The 21,912-nt window shown below is 44.1% G+C and overlaps 1 protein-coding gene across 1 annotated transcript in view; it reads left to right on the top strand.

The window, feature by feature from the left end:
• LOC138773000 (arf-GAP with SH3 domain, ANK repeat and PH domain-containing protein 2-like) overlaps positions 1–21,912 on the top strand; it is a 125,105-nt gene that overhangs the window by 86,752 nt on the left and 16,441 nt on the right. Inside the window, exons 10-17 of the mRNA XM_069953859.1 lie at positions 6,485–6,585; positions 11,766–11,835; positions 12,692–12,779; positions 17,570–17,618; positions 18,305–18,468; positions 19,755–19,888; positions 20,824–20,915; positions 21,451–21,637. Of these exons, the coding sequence (XP_069809960.1) occupies positions 6,485–6,585; positions 11,766–11,835; positions 12,692–12,779; positions 17,570–17,618; positions 18,305–18,468; positions 19,755–19,888; positions 20,824–20,915; positions 21,451–21,637 (885 nt within the window). The remainder of the gene's footprint in view (positions 1–6,484; positions 6,586–11,765; positions 11,836–12,691; positions 12,780–17,569; positions 17,619–18,304; positions 18,469–19,754; positions 19,889–20,823; positions 20,916–21,450; positions 21,638–21,912) is intronic.

Raw genomic sequence — 21,912 nt, 5'->3', positions numbered from 1 at the left:
GGTTCAATAGAAAGTCATGGATCTGTTTAGTATATTGTTTTGGGTCAGAAGAAAGTTGAATATCCTGTTAAAAGGATATAGTAAAATTGCTCAGTGTTAATAACTGTACTTGCTATATATACTGACAGCAGCTCCCTGTGTACTCACTGTATATACTGACAGCAGCTCCCTGAGTACACAGGGAGTTGCTGTCAGTATATACAGTGAGTACACAGAGAGCTGCTGTCAGTATATACAGTGAGTACACAGGGAGCTGCTGTCAGTATATACAGTGAGTACACAGGGAGCTGCTGTCAGTATATACAGTGAGTACACAGGGAGCTGCTGTCAGTATATACAGTGGGTACACAGGGAGCTGCTGTCAGTATATACAGTGAGTACACAGGAAGCTGCTGTCAGTATATACAGTGAGTACACAGGGAGCTGCTGTCAGTATATACAGAGAGTACACAGGGAGCTGCTGTCAGTATATACAGTGAGTACACAGGGAGCTGCTGTCAGTATATACAGTGAGTACACAGGGAGTTGCTGTCAGTATATACAGTGAGTACACAGGGAGCTGCTGTCAGTATATACAGTGAGTACACAGGGAGCTGCTGTCAGTATATACAGTGAGTACACAGGGAGCTGCTGTCAGTATATACAGTGAGTACGCAGAGAGCTGCTGTCAGTATATACAGTGAGTACACAGGGAGCTGCTGTCAGTATATACAGTGAGTATACAGACTCTGTACAAAGGAAGCCTTGGTGACAGTGTGAACAGAGCCCTACTAGAATATATAGGGGGGGCACTGTCACTCATTGTGGACTAGTGTTTATCTCAGGGGTAAAGAACTTTGGCTCTCCAGCTGTTGCAAAACTACAACTCCCATCGTTATAGTTTTGCAAGAGCTGGTGAGTCAAGTTTCCCTTCCCCCGATTTATCTGAATCTGTTGTTTTCTCTTCCAATATTCATCATTGTGTCCTCCTTCTCTCCCTTTGCTTTCCAAAGTTCAGAAGAGTAAGTTCATCGATTTTTTTTCCTTTCATTTCTCCTCTCGTTGACGTTTTATTCGTAAATATCAAAAAATGACATTTTGCAACAACGGCTCCGCGTATTTACAGAAAAAAAGTCAATATTTGTCTCCCAGACAGAACTGATCTGGATTATTGCATTTCATTGGCTTAGAGCCGGCAGAGCGTCTGCTGTATACGTGTATGCGTGACATCAGATGACGGGAGATGTTTTATGCCTTTTTATTATTCTAATACGTTGACTGATTTTTAACTGAGGATGCCTATTATAATTTGTTTAGCTTTCTCTATAATTTTACGTCTTTTGTGGATTTTATAGGATGGTACAACACGTTAGTCACGCCTTATAAAAGAGTGGGTCAACAGTGCGGTCAGCTGTGAAATGACGCCGTATGTTTCCTGAGCTGCTGCGGCTTATGTGAAATAATGGCGTAAATTCTAAATAAAGGATTATGCCTCCATATGTACAACAAAGGCAGAGACGGTACTACTACAGGTCCTTTTAGACAGCCTGATTTGCTTCCGTCTACAGAAGCAAACAAGTGCAGATCAGCTAGATCGACAATTGCTTGTGGTGCCTTTACACTCGACAACTGATCGAGTGGTGGGCCACACCAACGATACCTGTATTGTTTGTGCTGTCATTTAAAGGGAATCTGTCAGCACCTGGACCTGACCCGAGGTGCTAACAGTGTAATACAGATGACAGTGCCCTAGCAGACACAGGACTTTTTGTATAGCTGTCCATGGAAGAGATTCAGCACAGTCTTTATTTTCTTATAGTAAAGAAGAGTCAAAGAGAAGTTGTGGCTCAGCATTTGTGCCACACTCCAACACACTTCACCACTCCTCATTCTCCCTCTTCTCTATAAATATTCTGTCTTGGCCACCAACGTGCGCGCCATTGATTTCAAGGGCCAGGTGTGTACTGCATCCTTAACTTGCGCAGGCGTTATAGCCGGAAGGAGCCGCTGAGGGAATTGGCTTTAGTCGCTGTTCCCGTCTACCGCTCCTGCACAGGTTAAGGATGGAGGATGCGCCCGGCCTTTGATATCACCGATGCTCGTGCTAGAGACCAAGTCAGAATATTTATTCGTAGAGAAGAGAGAGGAGGAAGAAGTGGTGAGGAGTGCCAGACTGCAGCACAAACGCAAAGTCACAACTCCTCTTTGACTCTTTACTATAAGAAAACAAAGATTGTGCTGAATCTCCTTCGGGGACAGATATACAAAGGGTACGATGTCTGCTAGGGCACTGTCATCTGTATCACACTGTTAGCACTTCAGATTGGGTCCAAGTGCTGACAGATTCCCTTTAAATCCGATCGTTCGGCATTTGATTACTGATGACTGAAGAAGTTGGATGCAGCCCTTAGGAGTCCGGGAAAACATGGATGCAGCCTATGGATTATGGCTGTATCCATGTTTTCCAGGCAGCCTTAGGACTGCATCCAACTTCTTCAGCCACCGGCAGTCTAATGCCAAATGATTGAGCATTCTCCAGTTGCGCTTCTCTCTATTTACTGTACTCCTTAGGTGCCTATCTTAGGCTCTATTCATACGTCCTGTTCATGTCCTTAATTGCGGATCCGCAATAATATAGGACCAATGTATTTCAATGGACCTATACACACATCCGTGTTGTGTACTGGGCTGCAATCCGTTCCGCAAAAAAAAAAGGACAGACCCTAGTACGGACAGTAACTGACACATCCAATACAACTCTATGGGGTCTGTATTTTACTGAAGCAATACGGATGCAATACGGATGCAATACGGACTAAGGCTAGGTTCACACTATGTATATTTGAGGCTGTATTTGTGAGGCTGTATAGCAACCAAAACCAGGAGTGGATTGAAAACACAGAAAGGCTCTGTTCACATAATGTTGTAATTGAGTGGATGGCCATCATTTAATGGCAAATATTTGCTGTTATTTTAAAACAACGGCTGTGGTATTGAAATAATGGCCGTTATTTACTGTTATATGGCGGCCATCCACTCAATTTCAACATTGTGTGAACAGATCCTTTCTGTGTTTTCAATCCACTCCTGGTTTTGGTTGCTATGAGGACCTGACATGAGGACCAAATACAGCCTCAAATATACATAGTGTGAACCCAGCCTGAATTTGCGGATTGTATACTGACTGAAATTTGCGGATTGGAAAAATATACTGACGTGTGAATAGACCCTTAGAAGAAGATAATGTACAAGAAAACATTTACTTTAAATTTACAAATAGCACCATACACCGTATTATCCTAGTTCCAGCCTCCTAACCGAGCCCCTTTAAGTATGACAAATACAGATCTGCACTGTTAATAGGTAAAATGCAATTAGACTGACTCATTCCGACAAACACTTAAATGGTGCAAATTATTTTTCTAGTAATTAAAATGGGGATAGAAGCCTTCAAAAAAAAGTAATTATTTTACAAGGGCGGCATGAAAGGGGAACATTAATGGGTCATTTAATCTGCCATTAACCAGTCTCCTCACTAATAGTATTTATAGAGGAGGATCAATTCTTCCAGGATGGTGCTGAAAGGAGAGCGGCTCTGACACGTTAATTACCAATGTTATGTCGTGAATGGATAATGTCTGTCAGCCAGCTATGGTATGTATGGCGGGGGCGCTCTGAGAGTCCAGTGTACTTTGTCCACCCAAAGCCCTATAAGCGAGAGCTGGAATCTGAATGGTCGCTCTGAGAATCTTCACTACTTCCCCTATACACGGTCTTCAATTGCTCTCCCTAGGGATGAGCAAAACCAGCGTATGCTCGAGTCCGATTGTTCAGCATTTGATTACTGGTGGCTAAAGAAGTTGGATGCAACCCTAGGAAGTCCTGGATATAGCCTATGGCTGTAGTCATGTTTTCCACGACTCCCTAGGGCTGCATCTAACTTCTTCAGTCGTCAAATGCTAAACGATTGGAATGGCGCATGCTCCAGTTGCGCTTATCCCTAAACTCCATTGTGTGCACCTGAAGGCCATCATAATCACTCATAATTTGTCTTCCCCCCAGAGAGTAACAGACTTTTTAGATGGGTAGACCCCTCACCAAATAAGAGTTCCTATCTAGGCACATATCTAAGGAACTTTTGCCCCTATTCCACGAGTCGTTTGGAGGAGCAAACGAGCGCTATTAGCGCTCGTTTGCTCCTCGTTCCCCGCTCGCTGCCGCCGCTATTCAACGCAGCTTCAGCGAGCGGGTGAGTGCGGGAGGGGGCGGCGGGGAGCTGCTGGGGGGGCTGCCCGGGGGATCGCTGATCGTCCGGGCAGCCCATAGGATATAGCCGCATCTGCTGCCGACGGTCCTATTCAACGGAGCGACGGCAGCAGATCGCTGCTATATCAGTAGCTTGTTTTTCAACATGTTGAAAAAAAAGCGACTGCAACGATCAATGTCGGCTGATCGTTGCACTCTATTCCACTGGACGAATATCGTTCGTAGCGGCCATTATCGGCCGAATACGAACGATATTGCTCCTCTAAATGACCCGTGGAATAGGGCCTTTATACATGACTCGATTATTGTGCAGACAAGGCCAGATGAACAATGACTGCATTGTTTGTGTGGCCCTCCACTTTCATCATTGTCAGCCACACGTCTTGTATGGGGAAGTCTGGTAGACTAACTAGGATTATTTAAACCTGCATAGAAGATAGGATCAGATGTGGATTGAGCCAATACTCATTTGTCGCGGATCATTTTGGCCCATTTGGCCAATAGCGCCCATGTAACATAGTCTTGGGTGGTCAGAAAATAGTTCAATAAAGCTCTGTTGTTCCAATGGAATGGAGAGACTACAAGGGAAGACCTTATATAATCCTCAAAAACATGGATACCGCTGAACAGAATGATGTAAGTAATACACCGATCTCTTCAGCATTTCTGTCACTAGTTTATGCTGCCCTCATTTAAGGTGGAATAAACCTAGTTATTTCATATATTTCCTTTACACATCCTTTCTCAAGGGACGAAGTGTACAAATATAAAGTTACTGCAAGACACTTTAGGACTCCAGTTGTATTCCGTCAATTGCCGGGATAACGTTGGAGGGTTTTTTTTTCTAATTTTCGTATATTTCGTTTACACAAAATATACAAAAATTAGATAGAAAATTGCAGTCCCTTTCTGCAAGACACATTGAAAGTGAACCAGACACCCTCCGTTCTACCAAGCAGGAGGCAGCTGGTTAAATGCTTGAGTCTTCCATTGATTTTGATGGGGTTCGCTACTCGAGTCATTTAATGATCGTTCAACACAGAAAGGGGGAACTCTGTGAATAAGCTATAACAGCTATATGTGAATAAGCTATATTACCTATATGTGAATAAGCTATAACAGCTATATGTGAATAAGCTATAACAGCTATATGTGAATAAGCTATAACAGCTATATGTGTATAAGCTATAACAGCTATATGTGAATAAGCTATAACAGCTATATGTGAATAAGCTATAACAGCTATATGTGAATAAGCTATAACAGCTATATGTGAATAAGCTATAACAGCTATATGTGTATAAGCTATAACAGCTATATGTGAATAAGCTATATTACCTATATGTGAATAAGCTATATTACTTATATGTGAATAAGCTATAACAGCTATATGTGAATAAGCTATATTAGCTATATGTGTATAAGCTATAACAGCTATATGTGAATAAGCTATAACAGCTATATGTGAATAAGCTATAACAGCTATATGTGTATAAGCTATAACAGCTATATGTGAATAAGCTATAACAGCTATATGTGTATAAGCTATAACAGCTATATGTGTATAAGCTATAACAGCTATATGTGAATAAGCTATATTACTTATATGTGAATAAGCTATATTAGCTATATGTGAATAAGCTATATTAGCTATATGTGAATAAGCTATAACAGCTATATGTGTATAAGCTATAACAGCTATATGTGAATAAGCTATAACAGCTATATGTGAATAAGCTGTAACAGCTATATGTGAATAAGCTATATTATTTATATGTGAATAAGCTATAACAGCTATATGTGAATAAGCTATATTAGCTATATGTGAATAAGCTGTAACAGGGTAGGTCGTCCATTTAGGAGATAGTAACATAACTTATAGAGCAATCTATTCTGTAAGTATAAGCTGCCGCACTAGGTCTTATGGCCTCTTCCTTCAAAACAATAGGTTCTTACATTGTAATAAAATACATGGCTGCCTGGTTAGAATAGCATATCGTCTCCCATCATCCTCTGTCCTGTATATACGAGCGCAGATACTATAATCATTGTTCCGGGGATTTAGGCCGATCATAACTGTCAAAGAAAACTCCCTAGTGAACCCTCAGCTCTGCCTGAAAGGAATTGCTGGGAATAAAAAGCAAAAGCAACAATGACAGTTTAACGTCTTTAGAGAGAAGAACTTAAAAAAAAAAAAAAAATTTAAATTTTTATTTAAAAAATGTATTCTTCCCTACAGGATTCGATCAGTAAGCAGATTGTGTACAGCATGCATCAGCTGCAAGGCAACATGCAGTACGGCACCGAGAAACATGGATACTTGTTTAAGAAGAGTGACGGGTACGTGTCCTGCCTATTGTTATCGTAGACAATGTGATAAATAACGGGCGATCCGACTGCTTCCTTATTCTGATTAGAAATAGAGCAGAAGTGGTTAGTGCTTGATGGTAAGGCTGATGTTGTTCTGTACCGTTCTGCTTGATCATCTAGAGATTACACGGACATGATAGATCGGCTTCATCACTGCGGGTTACCATCTGCTGGGGTAGCAGTCATTGCCGCGTTCTGTGCTACAAGCTATTTGGTTTTCTTAGCAGCCGGGTCCTGAGCCGCATAGATTGTCCTGGTCAGCGGAAATTAATGGCTTGTGACTTTGCACTGAGGCTTAATGGCCGGTTTGCAGTGGTCCAAGGCAGATGTTTAATAGCAGCCGCAAGGTTTTTGCTTATATATATATATATATATAGTCTTTTTGGTGTTTTTTATTGTGTTATTTCAATAAGCTGAAAATGTTCCATATGCAGATACTGTGTTTGTCTGAAAATAAGACAGGGTCTTATATATTTTTTTTTTCTTTGAAATGGGCTAGGGCTTATTTTCAGGTAGGTCTTATTTTCTGAGAAACTCAGTGTACCCCTACACTGTATCCCCACCCTATATGGTAGTTAGCCACCAATACTGTATGTCCTACTAGAAGTTCCCTTGTACTGTAGTTAGGCCTCCATACGGTATACCTCCCCTCTCTGCTAGTTCTCTGTAATTCTGCCCCCCCCCCCATACTGTATACCCCTTCCCTGCACTAAGCCCCCCATACTGTTTACCTCCCTCCCCTCTCTCTTAGTTGTTCCCCCATACTGTATACATTCCTCTTCTGCAGTAAGGCCTCCATACTGTATACCTCCCCCCTCTGTAGTTGCTCCCCCATACTGTATACCTCCCCCCTCTGTAGTTGTTCCCCCATACTATATACCTTGCCCCTCTGCAGGTTGTCCCTATACCATATAAATCCCTGCTGTAGTGGTTCCCCCATACTGTATACCTCCCCCTCTGTAGTTGTTCCCCCATACTATATACCTCCCCCCTCTGTAGTTGTTCCCCCATACTGTATGACTCCCCCTCTGTAGTTGTTCCCCCATACTGTATACCTCCCTCCCCCTCTGTAGTTGTTCCCCCATATTGTATACATCCTTCCTCTGTAGTTGTTCCCCCATACTGTATACCTCCCTCCCCCTCTGTAGTTGTTCCCCCATACTGTATACATCCTTCCTCTGTAGTTGTTCCCCCATACTGTAAACTCCCCCCCCCCCCCCCCCGTAGTTATTCCCCCATACTGTATACCTCCCCCTCTGTAGTGGTTCCCCCATACTGTATTCCTCCCCCTCTTTAGTTGTTCCCCCATACTGTATACATCCTTCCTCTGTAGTTGTTCCCCCATACTATATACCTGCCCCCCGTAGTTGTTCCCCCATACTGTATACATCCTTCCTCTGTAGTTGTTCCCCCATACTGTATACCTCCCCACTATGTAATGTTCCCCCATACTGTATACTGTACATCCTTCCTCTGTAGTTGTTCCCCCATACTATATACCCCCCCCCCCCCCGTAGTTATTCCCCCATACTGTATACCTCCCCCTCTGTAGTTGTTCCCCCATACTGTATACCTCCCTCTCTGTAGTTGTTCCCCCATACTGTATTCCTCCCCCTCTGTAGTTGTTCCCCCATACTGTATACCTCCCCCTCTGTAGTTGTTCCCCCATACTGTATACCTACCTCCCCCTCTATAGTTGTTCCCCCATACTGTATACATCCTTCCTCTGTAGTTGTTCCCCCATACTATATACCTGCCCCCCGTAGTTGTTCCCCCATACTGTATACATCCTTCCTCTGTAGTTGTTCCCCCATACTGTATACCTCCCCACTATGTAATGTTCCCCCATACTGTATACTGTACATCCTTCCTCTGTAGTTGTTCCCCCATACTATATACCCCCCCCGTAGTTATTCCCCCATACTGTATACCTCCCCCTCTGTAGTTGTTCCCCCATACTGTATACCTTCCCCCTCTGTAGTTGTTCCCCCATACTGTATACCTTCCCCCTCTGTAGTTGTTCCCCCATACTGTATACCTTCCCCCTCTGTAGTTGTTCCCCCATACTGTATACCTTCCCCCTCTGTAGTTGTTCCCCCATACTGTATACCTCCCCCCTCTGCCTCGCTGTATACCTCCCCCCTCTATATTTGTTTCTCAATTCAATATACCTCCCCCCCCCTCTGTAGTTGCCCACACACCCTCCATAACCCCATATTCACTGACCCCAACTGTGCATCTTCTTACCCCTCTTGCCTCCCCTGCAGCTTGTGTTGAGCAGGTGGGGGCGGAGCATAACAAGTCTGTCCCTGATTGGCTGATGCTCAGCACCCAGTGTAAGGGATCTGGTCAGCTGACTATAACCTGGGCTTATTATTGGAGCAGGTCTTATATTTCACACCTACTCCAAAAAGCTGCAAAATGCCGCCAGGTCCTATTCTCGGGGTAGGTCTTGCTTTGGGAGTAACTTGATAAATATGAGAAACTAACCATGTGTAGCTGCTGATAGATCTGTGTCAGTAACCGCCAGCTACTAATGGTTGCATCTATGGGCGGAAATAGAATGGCTCCCTTAGCACATATAGTATTGTATGTGTATACAATGGAGCGAAGTGGGGGATAAAGGAAATAATTCTCAATAGTCGCCTGGCGGACGGCCAAAACGCGTGCAATCATCACTATACCGCTAATGCAAAATACCACCGGACTGACAGGGAAAACTGGGCAGCAATAAAGATAATGGTTTCCTAAGACTTCTGCCTCCGCGGCAGGAACCCAGAAGTAGACTTTAGTATAATGTATGGTGTTCAGTCCCGTCTGCTGCCTGCAGCACAAAGCGTGGCTATTAGGAGTGGCGGCTATTAGTTACAATTAATTTTGTCACATAGAGAGAGCAGTAATGTGTATGTGAAGCCTCCCAGCTATAACCTATAGCGGGGGGGGAGGGGGGACTTGGCTCTCCAGTTGTTGCAAAACTACATCTCCCATCATGCCTGGACAGCCAAAGCTAAAGCTTTGGCTGTCCAGGCATGAAAGGAGTTGTAGTTTTGCAACAGCTAGAGAGCCAAGGTTCCCTACCCCTGACCTATAGGATGTAAACGGGATCATTACCATTTTTTTTTTTTTATTGTGGACAGTGTCTGGGAGCAAGGCATTTTGGGATTTATGGGTAGAAAAGTGTTGCTTTTGTTATGTTTATGGCAACTGGGCCAAATGTTGACAGCAAATGGGGCATAGGATTAAGTGATTATAATTTTAATTTCTTGTACATGATTGAGGGCTGCCATCTTGTCAGAGCTGCTGTTAACAGGATTCAGAGATGTGCTTTAAGGCACAAGGGGTCCCCAACCTTTTTGCTGTTTGCTTCAGACAAGTCCAATATTCCATGGTCGATGGGGGTATGCGGACTTGGCTGTATGGTGGTGAGGTTATAGACCAGCAGCGGACCTGTCATGTACTTGCCCTGACCATTATCGGCCAGACAGCATCATACCCGTTGCAGTTCCCCTCGAGTCCTGAATTTTCCACATCGCTTAGGGTCTCGCAGTCAGTGTCATGTCAGCTCTAAGTTTTTAATGCCGATCTGAGTGGGGGGTTCTGGTGGGGCTTTAGTATAGAACAGTGCAATAGACTGAGCTTTGCCAGCACCAAACCTTCCCCCCTGGCCGTTCCTGGCATTGTGCACTGTGCTTTGCACTAACCGGCACTAAACCTAAGAGCTGATGGGACGCCACATCCGTGGACCAGTTGGAAGCAGTAGTGGATTATAATAGGGGCGTTTCGGGCGGCAGCCCGGGGCCCTCAGCTCCTGGGGGGCCCATGACCACCCAAAAAGACTTATACTTTCCGTGGTGTACTGTCTCCTGGCTACACTTCCGCCATAATTTGCAAAAAATCACTGTTTTTTATGGCAATTTTGCACAAATCAGGACATCATGGCATTATCTGTCCTGTACTATGAACGCCAGGCTAGTGCTGCCATAGTTACAGTGGGGTGGGGGGGCCCAGGATTGGTGAACAGCCCGGGGCCTATAGTAAAGTTAATCCGCCCCTGGTTGGAAGTGACGCTTTACAGCCACCACCTTGACATAGGAGACTGTGAACATTAGGGATTAATTGACTTCTATGGGAGATTATTTTAGGCACGCTCTGTGACCTATGCAGAGGTTACAGTGACGGGGGTAGCTGTGGCCAGCAGCTGTAGTTAGTGGTAGATCCTGTGTTATTTATAATGGCGATATCAGGCTATGTTCTTACTCAGTATTTTGGGACACTTAGATACCCTTTGGAGTGTTTTATCAGCCTCTCTTTAGTATGTGTGCCATTTTTTAACTTTTTTAAAAAACGTATTAGACTATTTTGATGATTTTTAGACTTTTAAAAACTATAATCCATAAAAACTAGCTTTCTGGCACAGACAGAAGTCCCTTGCACTAAATTTTCTGTCTGTAACAATTCTGGATGTTAATCTTTTTCCAGTCAGAACTCTTTCAGATCTCAAATGCATCATTTTTCAGCTCAAAGAGATGGCCCATAAGGGTGGAATATAGAAATTGCCATAAAAAAAAAATATATATATAAATAAATAAATAAATGGAAATTTACATAGAAAAAAAAGAAGTGTGTCATCAGGACCTGTTTTTATATTAAAGGAGATGTCTGGCCGGGAATAAAAAAAAACGCTACAGGCAGGGGGAAGAGGGCAACATGCAACATGGTCCCCGAGGCCATGCAGCGCCATGTCCCGCTGCTGGACCCGGCCGTCTGTCTTTTGAGCTCCCCGCTGGCTTTTTCATGCCCCAGCTGAGGGATGCCCTGCTTAGCCAGTCAGTGACTAGGGCGGGACATCGCTGCAGTCACTGATTGGCTGAGCGGGCTAAATCCCACCCAGTCTGTGACGTGGATCCTAGGGCATGACGTACTCGGAACAAGGGAGAAGATGACAGCCGGCTGGGCGCAGGAGCTCTGTGTTGCGATGCAGTGTGGGTTCGTAAACCGGTAAGCATATATATTTCAACTGCAACCCACCCCCTACCCGTAGTGTTTTTTTTTACACAAGCCCCCTCCCCCACAAGGACTTCTCCTTTAAGTTTAGCCCTGTAGATTAGTATCGTGATTATAACAACTTTCTATATCGCTTTATTTTTCAGGCTCAGGAAGGTTTGGCAGAAGAGGAAATGCTCCGTCAAGAACTGTTTCTTGATCATTGCTCATGGAACGGTATAAATGGACTTATTCATTGTAATAGTTGGTTCCTACATGGATACTAGTGGAATTGATAGACTCAAGATATCTGGGGTATCCTTGGGCACTGGTGGAGGGGGAGGATGCAAATTGAATGTGGGTTCACTAGTAGAAGAAATGTGGCACTCACCCTTTCTTCATGCAGATAAAAGAAAGTTTATTCCAAGCTGGTACTAAGATGCGGACTAGCGGGCGACAATCGTTTCGCGCTCACACCTGTGACTTGTTTCCTCTTGGCCTGATCAGGTGTGCACAGGTGTGTGCACGAAACCATCGTCACCCGCTAGTGAGGGTGAGTGCCACATTTCTTCTACTAGTGAACTTACTTTGGGACTATTCTCTTACATGTTGAGCACCACCGCAAGGTTCAGAAGTTAAATGGTCCTCCACTGTTCTATATACACACTGATCCAGCGCTTTGGAATCGGGCTAGTAGTGCCGAGCGTTCTATCTAGTGAAGGTGACTTTTGCTGAGAGATGGTCAGCTCTGGGCGGCAAAAGTACTTAATACTTAAAAAATACTTAATAAAATGAAAATTGAAGGCCTACAAGGACCACCTATGTATTATCCATAGAGATGAGCGAATGTTGTCCAAACCCGAGCGTGCAGCATTTGATTACCGGTGTCTGGAGAAGCTGGATGCAGCCCTAAGGCTTCCTTAGGATCCATGTTTTCCAGGACTTCCTAGGGCTGCATGCCACCTCTTCAGACAGCGGTAATTGAATTTCGAGGGTTCGGGTGAGATTGTTCGAGATTCGATCTAATTATCGACACTATTCCTACAATGTAATATACAATAAGGTTATATGATGGTTTCTCTATTTTTTGCAGCCTAATAGACAACCAGCTAAACTAAACCTTTTGACGTGCCAAGTGAAGCCCAATATGGAAGACAAGAAATGCTTTGACCTGATATCCCGTATGTCTCCTCCACTTATTAAAGAAGTTATTAGGAGCTGTTTATTTGTTTTCACTTCCCATATAGATCACTCACTTCTTTAGATAAGGATAAGCAAAATTAAAGGTCAGAGATACACCTCTGCTATGGCATGACATGGCTGTCTTGTCAATGGATTACTGGTGCACTGGGTTGGCAAGATGCTGTGGAAGCAGAAAGGAAAGAAACAGCAGCAGCACAGCAAGGAAGGTGTTATGCCAAGCATTGAACTGCTGCTGAGAGGGAAACATTGATTTACCTTTCAGGCACAGTATAGACCCTCACACATATTGCAGATACATAGTTAAAGCTTTCTATCACTCTTCTTGCAGGCACCTAGTGGCCAAGATTTTTTTCTGTGGTAAGAGTTATAATGTACCAACAAATGAAGGGAAGTTGTAAGTTGAAATTGCAGTAATTATTAAAGCATTAAATAATTTTAAAAATAGGTTTTAAAAAAGGGCAAAACAGTGTTTCTTTAAATTTTACATGTTGAAGGGGTACTCCAGAGAACAAAAATGGTTTAGAAATCAACTAATGTCTTCTTAGTAATCAATGTCTTAGTAATCAACTAAATAACTTCTGTTAAAAAATGTTTTCCCAATTTTCCAGTACTTATCAGCTGCTGTATCTCCAGCAGGAAGTGGTGTATTCTTTTCAGTCTGACACAGCGCTCTCTGCTGCCACCTCTGTCCATGTCAGGAACTGTCCAGAGCAGTAGCAAATCCCCATAGAAAACCTCTCCTGCTCTGGACAGTTCCTGCCATGGACAGAGGTGGCAGCAGAGAGCACTGTGTCAGACTGGAAAGAATACACCACTTCCTGCAGGGATTACAGCAGCTGATAAGTACTGGAAGACTGGAGATTTTTTAATAGACATTTTAAATTTCAAATCTCTGGCACTTGATTTGAAAGAATTTTTATGGGAGGGTGAACTACCCCTTTAAATCAGGCTGAGGATGTAATCATTTAATACTTTACTTTAAAAGCTTGGGTATAAGATGTGCAAGTATTTAGGCCATACTATAATGATACAGATGTATGTTGGGATGACCACTTCTGCAGCTTTTATTACTTACTTACTTACTTAGTTAGTTACTTACCTAGTATTCATGGTCTATATAGATCCTATTTGTCTGGTTTATTGTAGTGACCAATTTTGCATAAGGACCAGCTAGAAGTGTGAGGATATTAGTCGTCACTTGCAGGTCCAGTCAGTAAGCAGTGTGCTTACTGACTGGACCTGCTAATAGAATGATCAGATTCTGAGAAGTTAATTCACAGGTGACAACTGACATGATGACAACTTGTGACTATTTAGGAACAATAGCTATAACAATACTTAGAAAGATGACAATGTCGCTAGTAAAACATAATCACCAAACATGTCAGCATTGGGAAGTGCTAGAGATGAGCGGTGCTGGAGCATGCTCGTGTCCCATCATTCAGTATTTGATTACCGGTGGGTGAAGAATTTGGATGCGGCCCTAGGGAGTAGTGATGAGCGAACATGTTCGTATGTTTGTACAAAGGGTCCTATTACAGGGAGCGATTTGTAACGATTGACGACTAACGATAAATGATCGCAAACAAGATTGTTTATCATTAACCTGAAATCGTTCACCATATTACACAGAACGATGGTCGTTAGTCAGGGGCGTAACTAGGATTCATGGGGCCCCATAGCAAAAAACTTTATGGGCCCCCCCCCCACTCACCTGCCAGACACACACTCACCTGGCCTGGCACAGTTCCCCGGCGTGCCACTTGTGCACCATGGGGCTGGGAGAATAAAGGAATGCTGCGACGGGCAAAGTGAGTATGTATATGGGGGGGAGGGGGTAGGTTTGGGAGCTCTTGTGGCTGGAGGTGCACAGCTGCCTCTGGCCACAAAAGAAACCCTCTCTGCCATGCGACGTGTTGTGAGCCGCCATGAAGGCGGAGCACTGTGGTGCTGGCTATCCCTTGTGTATTGTGCTACCATCTCCCCCTCATGTACTGTGCCATCATCTTAAGTGTGTGAACTACAACTCCTATTAAAACCTGCAAATAACCACACACACACCATGCTGAGAGATGTAGTCCTGTATATTACCCCACACACAATGCTGGGAGATGTAGTCCTGTATATTACCCCACACACCATGCTGGGGATGTAGTCCTGTATATTACCCCACACTATGCTGGGAGATGTAGTCCTGTATATTACCCTACACACCATGCTGGGGATGTAGTCCTGTATATTACCACACACTATGCTGGGAGATGTAGTCCTGTATATTACCCCACACACCATGCTGGGAGATGTAGTCCTGTATATTACCCTACACACCATGCTGGGAGATGTAGTCCTGTATATTACCACACACTATGCTGGGAGATGTAGTCCTGTATATTACCCCACACACAATGCTGGGAGATGTAGTCCTGTATATTACCCCACACTATGCTGGGAGATGTAGTCCTGTATATTACCCCACACACAATGCTGGGAGATGTAGTCCTGTATATTACCCCACACACCATGCTGGGGATGTAGTCCTGTATATTACCACACACCATGCTGGGGATGTAGTCCTGTATATTACCCCACACTATGCTGGGAGATGTAGTCCTGTATATTACCCTACACACCATGCTGGGGATGTAGTCCTGTATATTACCACACACCATGCTGGGGATGTAGTCCTGTATATTACCCCACACTATGCTGGGAGATGTAGTCCTGTATATTACCCTACACACCATGCTGGGGATGTAGTCCTGTATATTACCACACACTATGCTGGGAGATGTAGTCCTGTATATTACCCCACACACCATGCTGGGAGATGTAGTCCTGTATATTACCCTACACACCATGCTGGGAGATGTAGTCCTGTATATTACCACACACCATGCTGGGAGATGTAGTCCTGTATATTACCCCACACACAATGCTGGGAGATGTAGTCCTGTATATTACCCCACACACCATGCTGGGAGATGTAGTCCTGTATATTACCCCACACACAATGCTGGGAGATGTAGTCCTGTATATTACCCCACACACCATGCTGGGGATGTAGTCCTGTATATTACCACACACCATGCTGGGGATGTAGTCCTGTATATTACCACACACCATGCTGGGAGATGTAGTCCTGTATACTACCACACACAGCATGCTGGGAGATGTAGTCCTGTATACTACCACACACCATGCTGGGAGATGTAGTCCTGTATATAACTGTGCCATGCTCCCCCCTCGATACTGAGTCATCCTCTTATCCATTGCAGAACTACAACTCCCTTTATGTTCTGCCAATAGGGCTTGATGGGGATTGTAGTTCTGCAACAGTGACAGCAACAGGTTACAAAACTACAACTCCCACCATGAACTATTAGCAGGACATGGTGGGGTTTATAGTTTTCTGTGGGGAATCTTACCTGACCTGGTTCCTGCTCTGGCAGCTCCTCTTCTGGTCCTGTGCTGTCTGGTCTGAGCTCTCGTCCAGAAGGAGGGGGAGAACGGGGGTCACGGGCGGCCCTGAAACACCATCTGGGGGGCTCCAGGAAACTACTCCCTTGTTGAGGGGGGGGGGCGCCGAGGGATGACAGGGACCAGGATCTGTGGCGGCGCTGGGGCCGCGCCGACACGCTACACCGGGGGAGGGGGGGGCGCTCTGATTGGCGGGACGCGGAGGGGGCGGTTGTCAGAGGTGGGCTGGACGAAGCCGAGTGCTGGCTCCGGGAAGCCTGGAAAGGGGACAGCGCCGGTGATGCTCTTATACACCGCTAACGGTGGGGGTTGGCGGTGTCCTGAGATGCATGTGGTAGCATCATGAAGGCAGGCCATGCTTTGCCCTGGGGGGCCCGGGCCCCCCTGTGGCCCGGGCCCCCCCGCGGCTGCGTGCCCTGCCTTCATGGTAGCTACGCCACTGTCGTTAGTTATGATCGTTACTATGGTCGTTTATTCCTTCTGATCCCAGCAAAGCAATGAACAATGTGCAATTACACTGAGCGATTAGTGAACAAATGCGGAACGTGAGCGAACGAATGTGGAATTACAGCGAACGATTAACGGTAATTTTAGGTTTAGCTCTAAATCAACGACCTACGAACGATTTTCCGATCGTTGCCTTCAATTACACAGGACGATTATCGTTTAAATTCGAACGATATAACGATTTTTCCTGTGGTAATCGTCCCGAGTAATAGGTTCCTTTGTTTGACGTACGGAATGGTTATAGTGATCTTATTCGAATTTGCGAACGTATGCCATTGCGTAACTTACGATTTGCGCTTGATAATCTGTACGCATGTGTGTAACCCTAGACCAGAACGTACGCAATCTGTATGCAAATTAATGCAAATTCACGAACAAAAAACGAACACACAGGAAAAGCGTACGCTTCTACGGTATGATGTTTATTTGTTCTTGAATATTCATGATCATGATCATTTTTTTTTTTTTGTTCGGGATCCGAAACGAACATCGGGGTGGTCACTCCTCATTACTAAGGAGTCCTGGAAAACATGGATATAGCCTATGGCTGTATCAATGTTTTCCAACTTCAACCACTGGTAATCAAATGCCGAACAATGGGACTCTCACATGCTCCAGTACCGCTCATGTCTCATAATCTCTGATATATATTGTCACCCGGCTTTGGACAGGCCCAGTGTGATGCCTAAATTTGCATTGTTATAGAGGATCTTTATGCAACATTTACTAATATTCTATTGTATTGGTGTACAGAGTGTAAACAGTCCAATGTTCTTCATTCCAGATAACCGGACATACCATTTCTTGGCTGATGATGATCAGGAGTGTATTGCGTAAGTAGAAGTTTTAACTTTACAGACTTGTGGACGTCTGGTTGGAAAGACTTGAGGATGCGTTGTCCAACTTTCAGGCGAAAAATGGATATAGGAATTTATGGTAAAGGGGTTGAGCAAGCTGAAACCTCTCCAGAAGACCACCTCTTTGGCATTGGCATTCGGCATTTGATTACGGGGGGCTGGCGAAGTTGGATGCAGCCCTAGGGAGTCCTGGAAAACATGGATACAGTCATAGGCCATAGGCTGCATCCATGTTTTTCGGGACTCCCTAGTTCTGCATCCAACTTCTGCCGCCATGGGGAGACAAATGCCAAACATTCAGGTTCTGCGAACTTTGCTGAACCCAAACGATCGCCATCTCCGCTTAACACTAGTGGCTTTCAATCCACCATAGGTTATGCATCATGGCTATTTTCATCCCTTGAAGACCATGTTTCAATGCAGTTTTGGGTCAATTTTTTTAAAGAAATGTCACTGTATTTCCTATTAAAAATACTGAGGGGGCTTCTCCGTTCAGACCTGATCTCTTGACCAAAGCGGCAAGCGGTTACACCAAGGGTCTCTCACTCTTGAGGACATGTCATGATTGTCTCATTGAGGTCCACCAGTTGGGACAGACGTGAGTTGGTCCTGGTTTCAGGTCAGTCTGTGGAATAACTCGATGTATACCTTCTATGTTACAGATGGATCTCTGTACTAACTAACAGCAAGCAGGAAGCTCTCAACATGGCTTTCCATGAAGTTCGTCCCAGTGAGGAAAACAGTATAGAAGATCTCACCAAAGCCATTATAGAAGATATCACACGGATGCCTGGGAATAGCGTGTGCTGCGACTGTGGAGCTCCAGGTGAGAGGTCATATAGAATCATAAGATATACAGTTATCAGTATCTGAGGAAATATTGTCCCTTATTATAACTTTGAAATATGTATGTTTAAAGGGGTACTCTAGCACTTAAAGGGGCTATCCAGCATTAGAAAAAAATGGCCACTTTCTTCCAGAGACAGCACCACTCTTGTCTCCAGTTCAGGTGCAGTTTGCAATTAAGCTTAAGCATTCCTTTCAATGGAACGGAGTTGCAAAACCTGCACCCAAACTGAAGACAAGAGCGGCGCTGTCTCTGGAAGAAAGCGGACATGTTTTTCTAACGCTGGATAACCCCTTTAAAAACCTCTGCACACTCTACCCATCCTGTCCTGACCGCCACCAGTTCCGTGACAAACTCATCTCGGCAGTGACAGCCCGCTCAGCCAATCACAGAGAAAGTTCAGAGCCACGATCACGGATTGGCTGAGCAGGCTGTACGGATAAGATATTTATTCTGTTTATATAAGGGAAGCAACATATAAAGGTTCTTCCAGTACTTATTAGCTGCCGGATGTCCTGCAGGAAGGGGTGTATTCTTTCCAGTCTGACACAGTGCTCTCTGCTGCCACCTCTGTCCATGTCAGGAACTGTCCAGAGCAGGAGAGGTTTTCTATGGGGATTTGCTGCTGCTCTGTACAGTTCCTGACATGGACAGAGGAGGCAGCAGAGAGCACTGTGTCAGACTGGAAAGAATACACCACTTAATGCAGGACATACAGCAGCTGATAAGTACCAAAAGACTGGGGATTTTTAAAAGTCATTTTCAAATCTATATACCTTTCTGACCTTTCTGAGTTTTTTTCACTGGAATACCTCTTTAACACCTGCAGCTTTTACATGGCCAATATGGAGATGTGGCTAATATGAAGTGGTGTTCTCTGCCCCTTTCTCTAGTATGTACTACTTACCACAAACACAAAAATTTGCTGAAGAGACAATTCGAGTCATGAAGTGGTGGCTTGGACCATCGCCATGAAGATCAGTCCCTTCTCTATATATGTCAGGAATGGGGAACCTCCAGCTGTTGCAAAACTACAACTCCCATCATGCCTGGACAGCCAAAGCTTTAGCTTTGGCTGTCCAGGCACGATGGGAATTGTAGTTTTGCAATGGCTGGAGGGCTGAAAGTTGCCTATCCCTGCTATATGCCTATGAATAACAGGCAGAATATACAATCACTTATGTTTTTTCAGAAATGTTTGGATATTTATGTGTTTAGTTACATCTATATACTACATGACTGATTTTTATACATTCGCTCATCAGATCCAACTTGGTTGTCTATAAATCTGGGGATCCTGACTTGTATCGAATGTTCTGGGGTCCATCGAGAACTTGGTGTCCATCACTCCCGTATTCAGTCCCTCTCCCTCGACAAGCTTGGAACCTCAGAGCTCTTGGTAAGAACAAACACTTTCCGGAATTTTTTGTAGATCCTAAAACCGGAAAATATTTTTTGTTCAGTCTTTTTGAAAATGTAATTTTCTTTCCTTATGTTTTTATAACTGTCCCATATTGTGTCCGGTATCTTATGAATTTGATATATTATAAAATATTACTCTGAGGCATTTAGATTGTTCGCCGAAAAGTGTTAGGGTCCTATTCCACCGGACGATTATCGTTCAGATTATCGTTAAATCGTTCAAATCTAAACCATAATCGTTCGGTTGAATAGCAGTTAACGACTAACGACCGAACGAGAAATTGTTGATCGTTTAAGACCTGGACCTATTTTTATTGTTGCTCGTTCGCAAATCGTTCGCATTGAATAAGTTGTTCGGTCGTTCGCAGTAGTGACGGACGCAATAGCGACAACAAGACGACTGCAAGAACGATCATAAGTAACGATTATCGTTCCATGTAAATAGGTGAACGATTTCAGGTCTTTCGTAATAGCGGTCGTTTGGATCGTTTATCGTTAACGATTATGCGAACGATAATCGTCCAGTGGAATAGGGCCCTTAGGGGCAAATGCATCAAGAGCCATGGTTTGTTTTTGTTTTTTGAGTCACTCTAATTTTAAATTTCCTCCCGTTCTCACAGCTGGATTTATCGAGAGGCGCACGCTAGGAGATCTAAGCCCGCTCCGACTTTGCGTGTTTTTTAGCTTACATTTTACGAGATAAAAATGTGAATAAATAATGCCATGCCCCCTTCCTGCCCACATGGTGAACGGGACACAAAACTTTAAAAAGTTGCACAATTTTTGCGCAAGGGGACATTTTTTGATGGCCTGAATTAGGCAAAGACATTGATGCATCTGCCCCTAAGATGGAGACCATGCTGTTCCACCATGCTGATCACTTTTCTCACTTTGACCATGGTGTCTTTACAGCTAGCCAAAAATGTTGGTAACTCCGGATTCAATGACATTGTCGAGGCCAATCTCCCGTCTCCGGCGATCAAACCCACTATAGACAGTGCCATGTGAGTATATATTGGGCTTAAACACCTTGGAATAAGTAATATAGCATCTATTACAGGCAGAACCAATCCCTGAAATCTTGGGTTTAGACTAACTATATTCAATTGGTCCTAATTTGCATCCAAAACTGAGACAAAATATGTGGCAAAAAATTGTGAAAAATACACAGCAGAAGTTTGAAAGGAAAACAATATGACTTTTTTATGTTTTAAGCTGGGCAAAAAAAAGTAATACTTACCTCCTGCTCCAACAGTGCTGGATCCTGCTTCTCATCACTTCCTGTCTCATGACACTAGAAATTACTTCTCAACCAATCAATGTCAGCTGAGTAGCCAATGATTGGCTGAGTGAGAATTTCCTGTGTGTTATCACGGAGAACAGGAAGTATTAAGAGGTGGTGACTGGCATGGGCAGGAGATCAGCAGCAGATGAGTACTGTCTTCTTATTTTATTCTTCCACAATTATTTTATTGCTTTATGACATCCTTTAGTTTAGGAAACTTTATTAATTTTAGTTTTTTTTGCTGTATTTAATAGGACGACTAGAAAAGATTTCATTAACTCCAAGTATGTGCACTGGACATATACAAAAAGAAGCAACGTACACCCACTGACACGGCTACATGATCTTCAAGATGCTGTCAGGTTTAAGGATGTGTATGCACTGATCCAGGCCTATGCAGAAAAGGTGGATTTGTCACAGCCAATACCCCAACCAGCACAGGTAAGTGTTGTTTACAGAATGTTGGGAGAACGGTGAACGGAAAAATTATTTCAAAGATCCATCCATAGTTAGGTACTAGTAACATTAGCAGATATGCCGTGGCCCTGGGTGCTTAGATGGTATACAGCAGGTGGACTTCCTTTTTTTTTTTTCTCTGGGGTACTTGTCACGGTGGTCAGAAGTGGTGTTACCCATCCCCGGACACACGGGTACTATCACTTGAAAGGGTAGCACAATGCGTGGGTCCCAGGCTTGAACAACTGGGCAAAACTAAC

This window comes from Dendropsophus ebraccatus, chromosome 14 (genome assembly GCF_027789765.1).
Source record: "Dendropsophus ebraccatus isolate aDenEbr1 chromosome 14, aDenEbr1.pat, whole genome shotgun sequence".
Classification (NCBI taxonomy): domain Eukaryota; kingdom Metazoa; phylum Chordata; class Amphibia; order Anura; family Hylidae; genus Dendropsophus; species Dendropsophus ebraccatus.
This window is presented reverse-complemented; position numbering and strand designations above follow the sequence as displayed.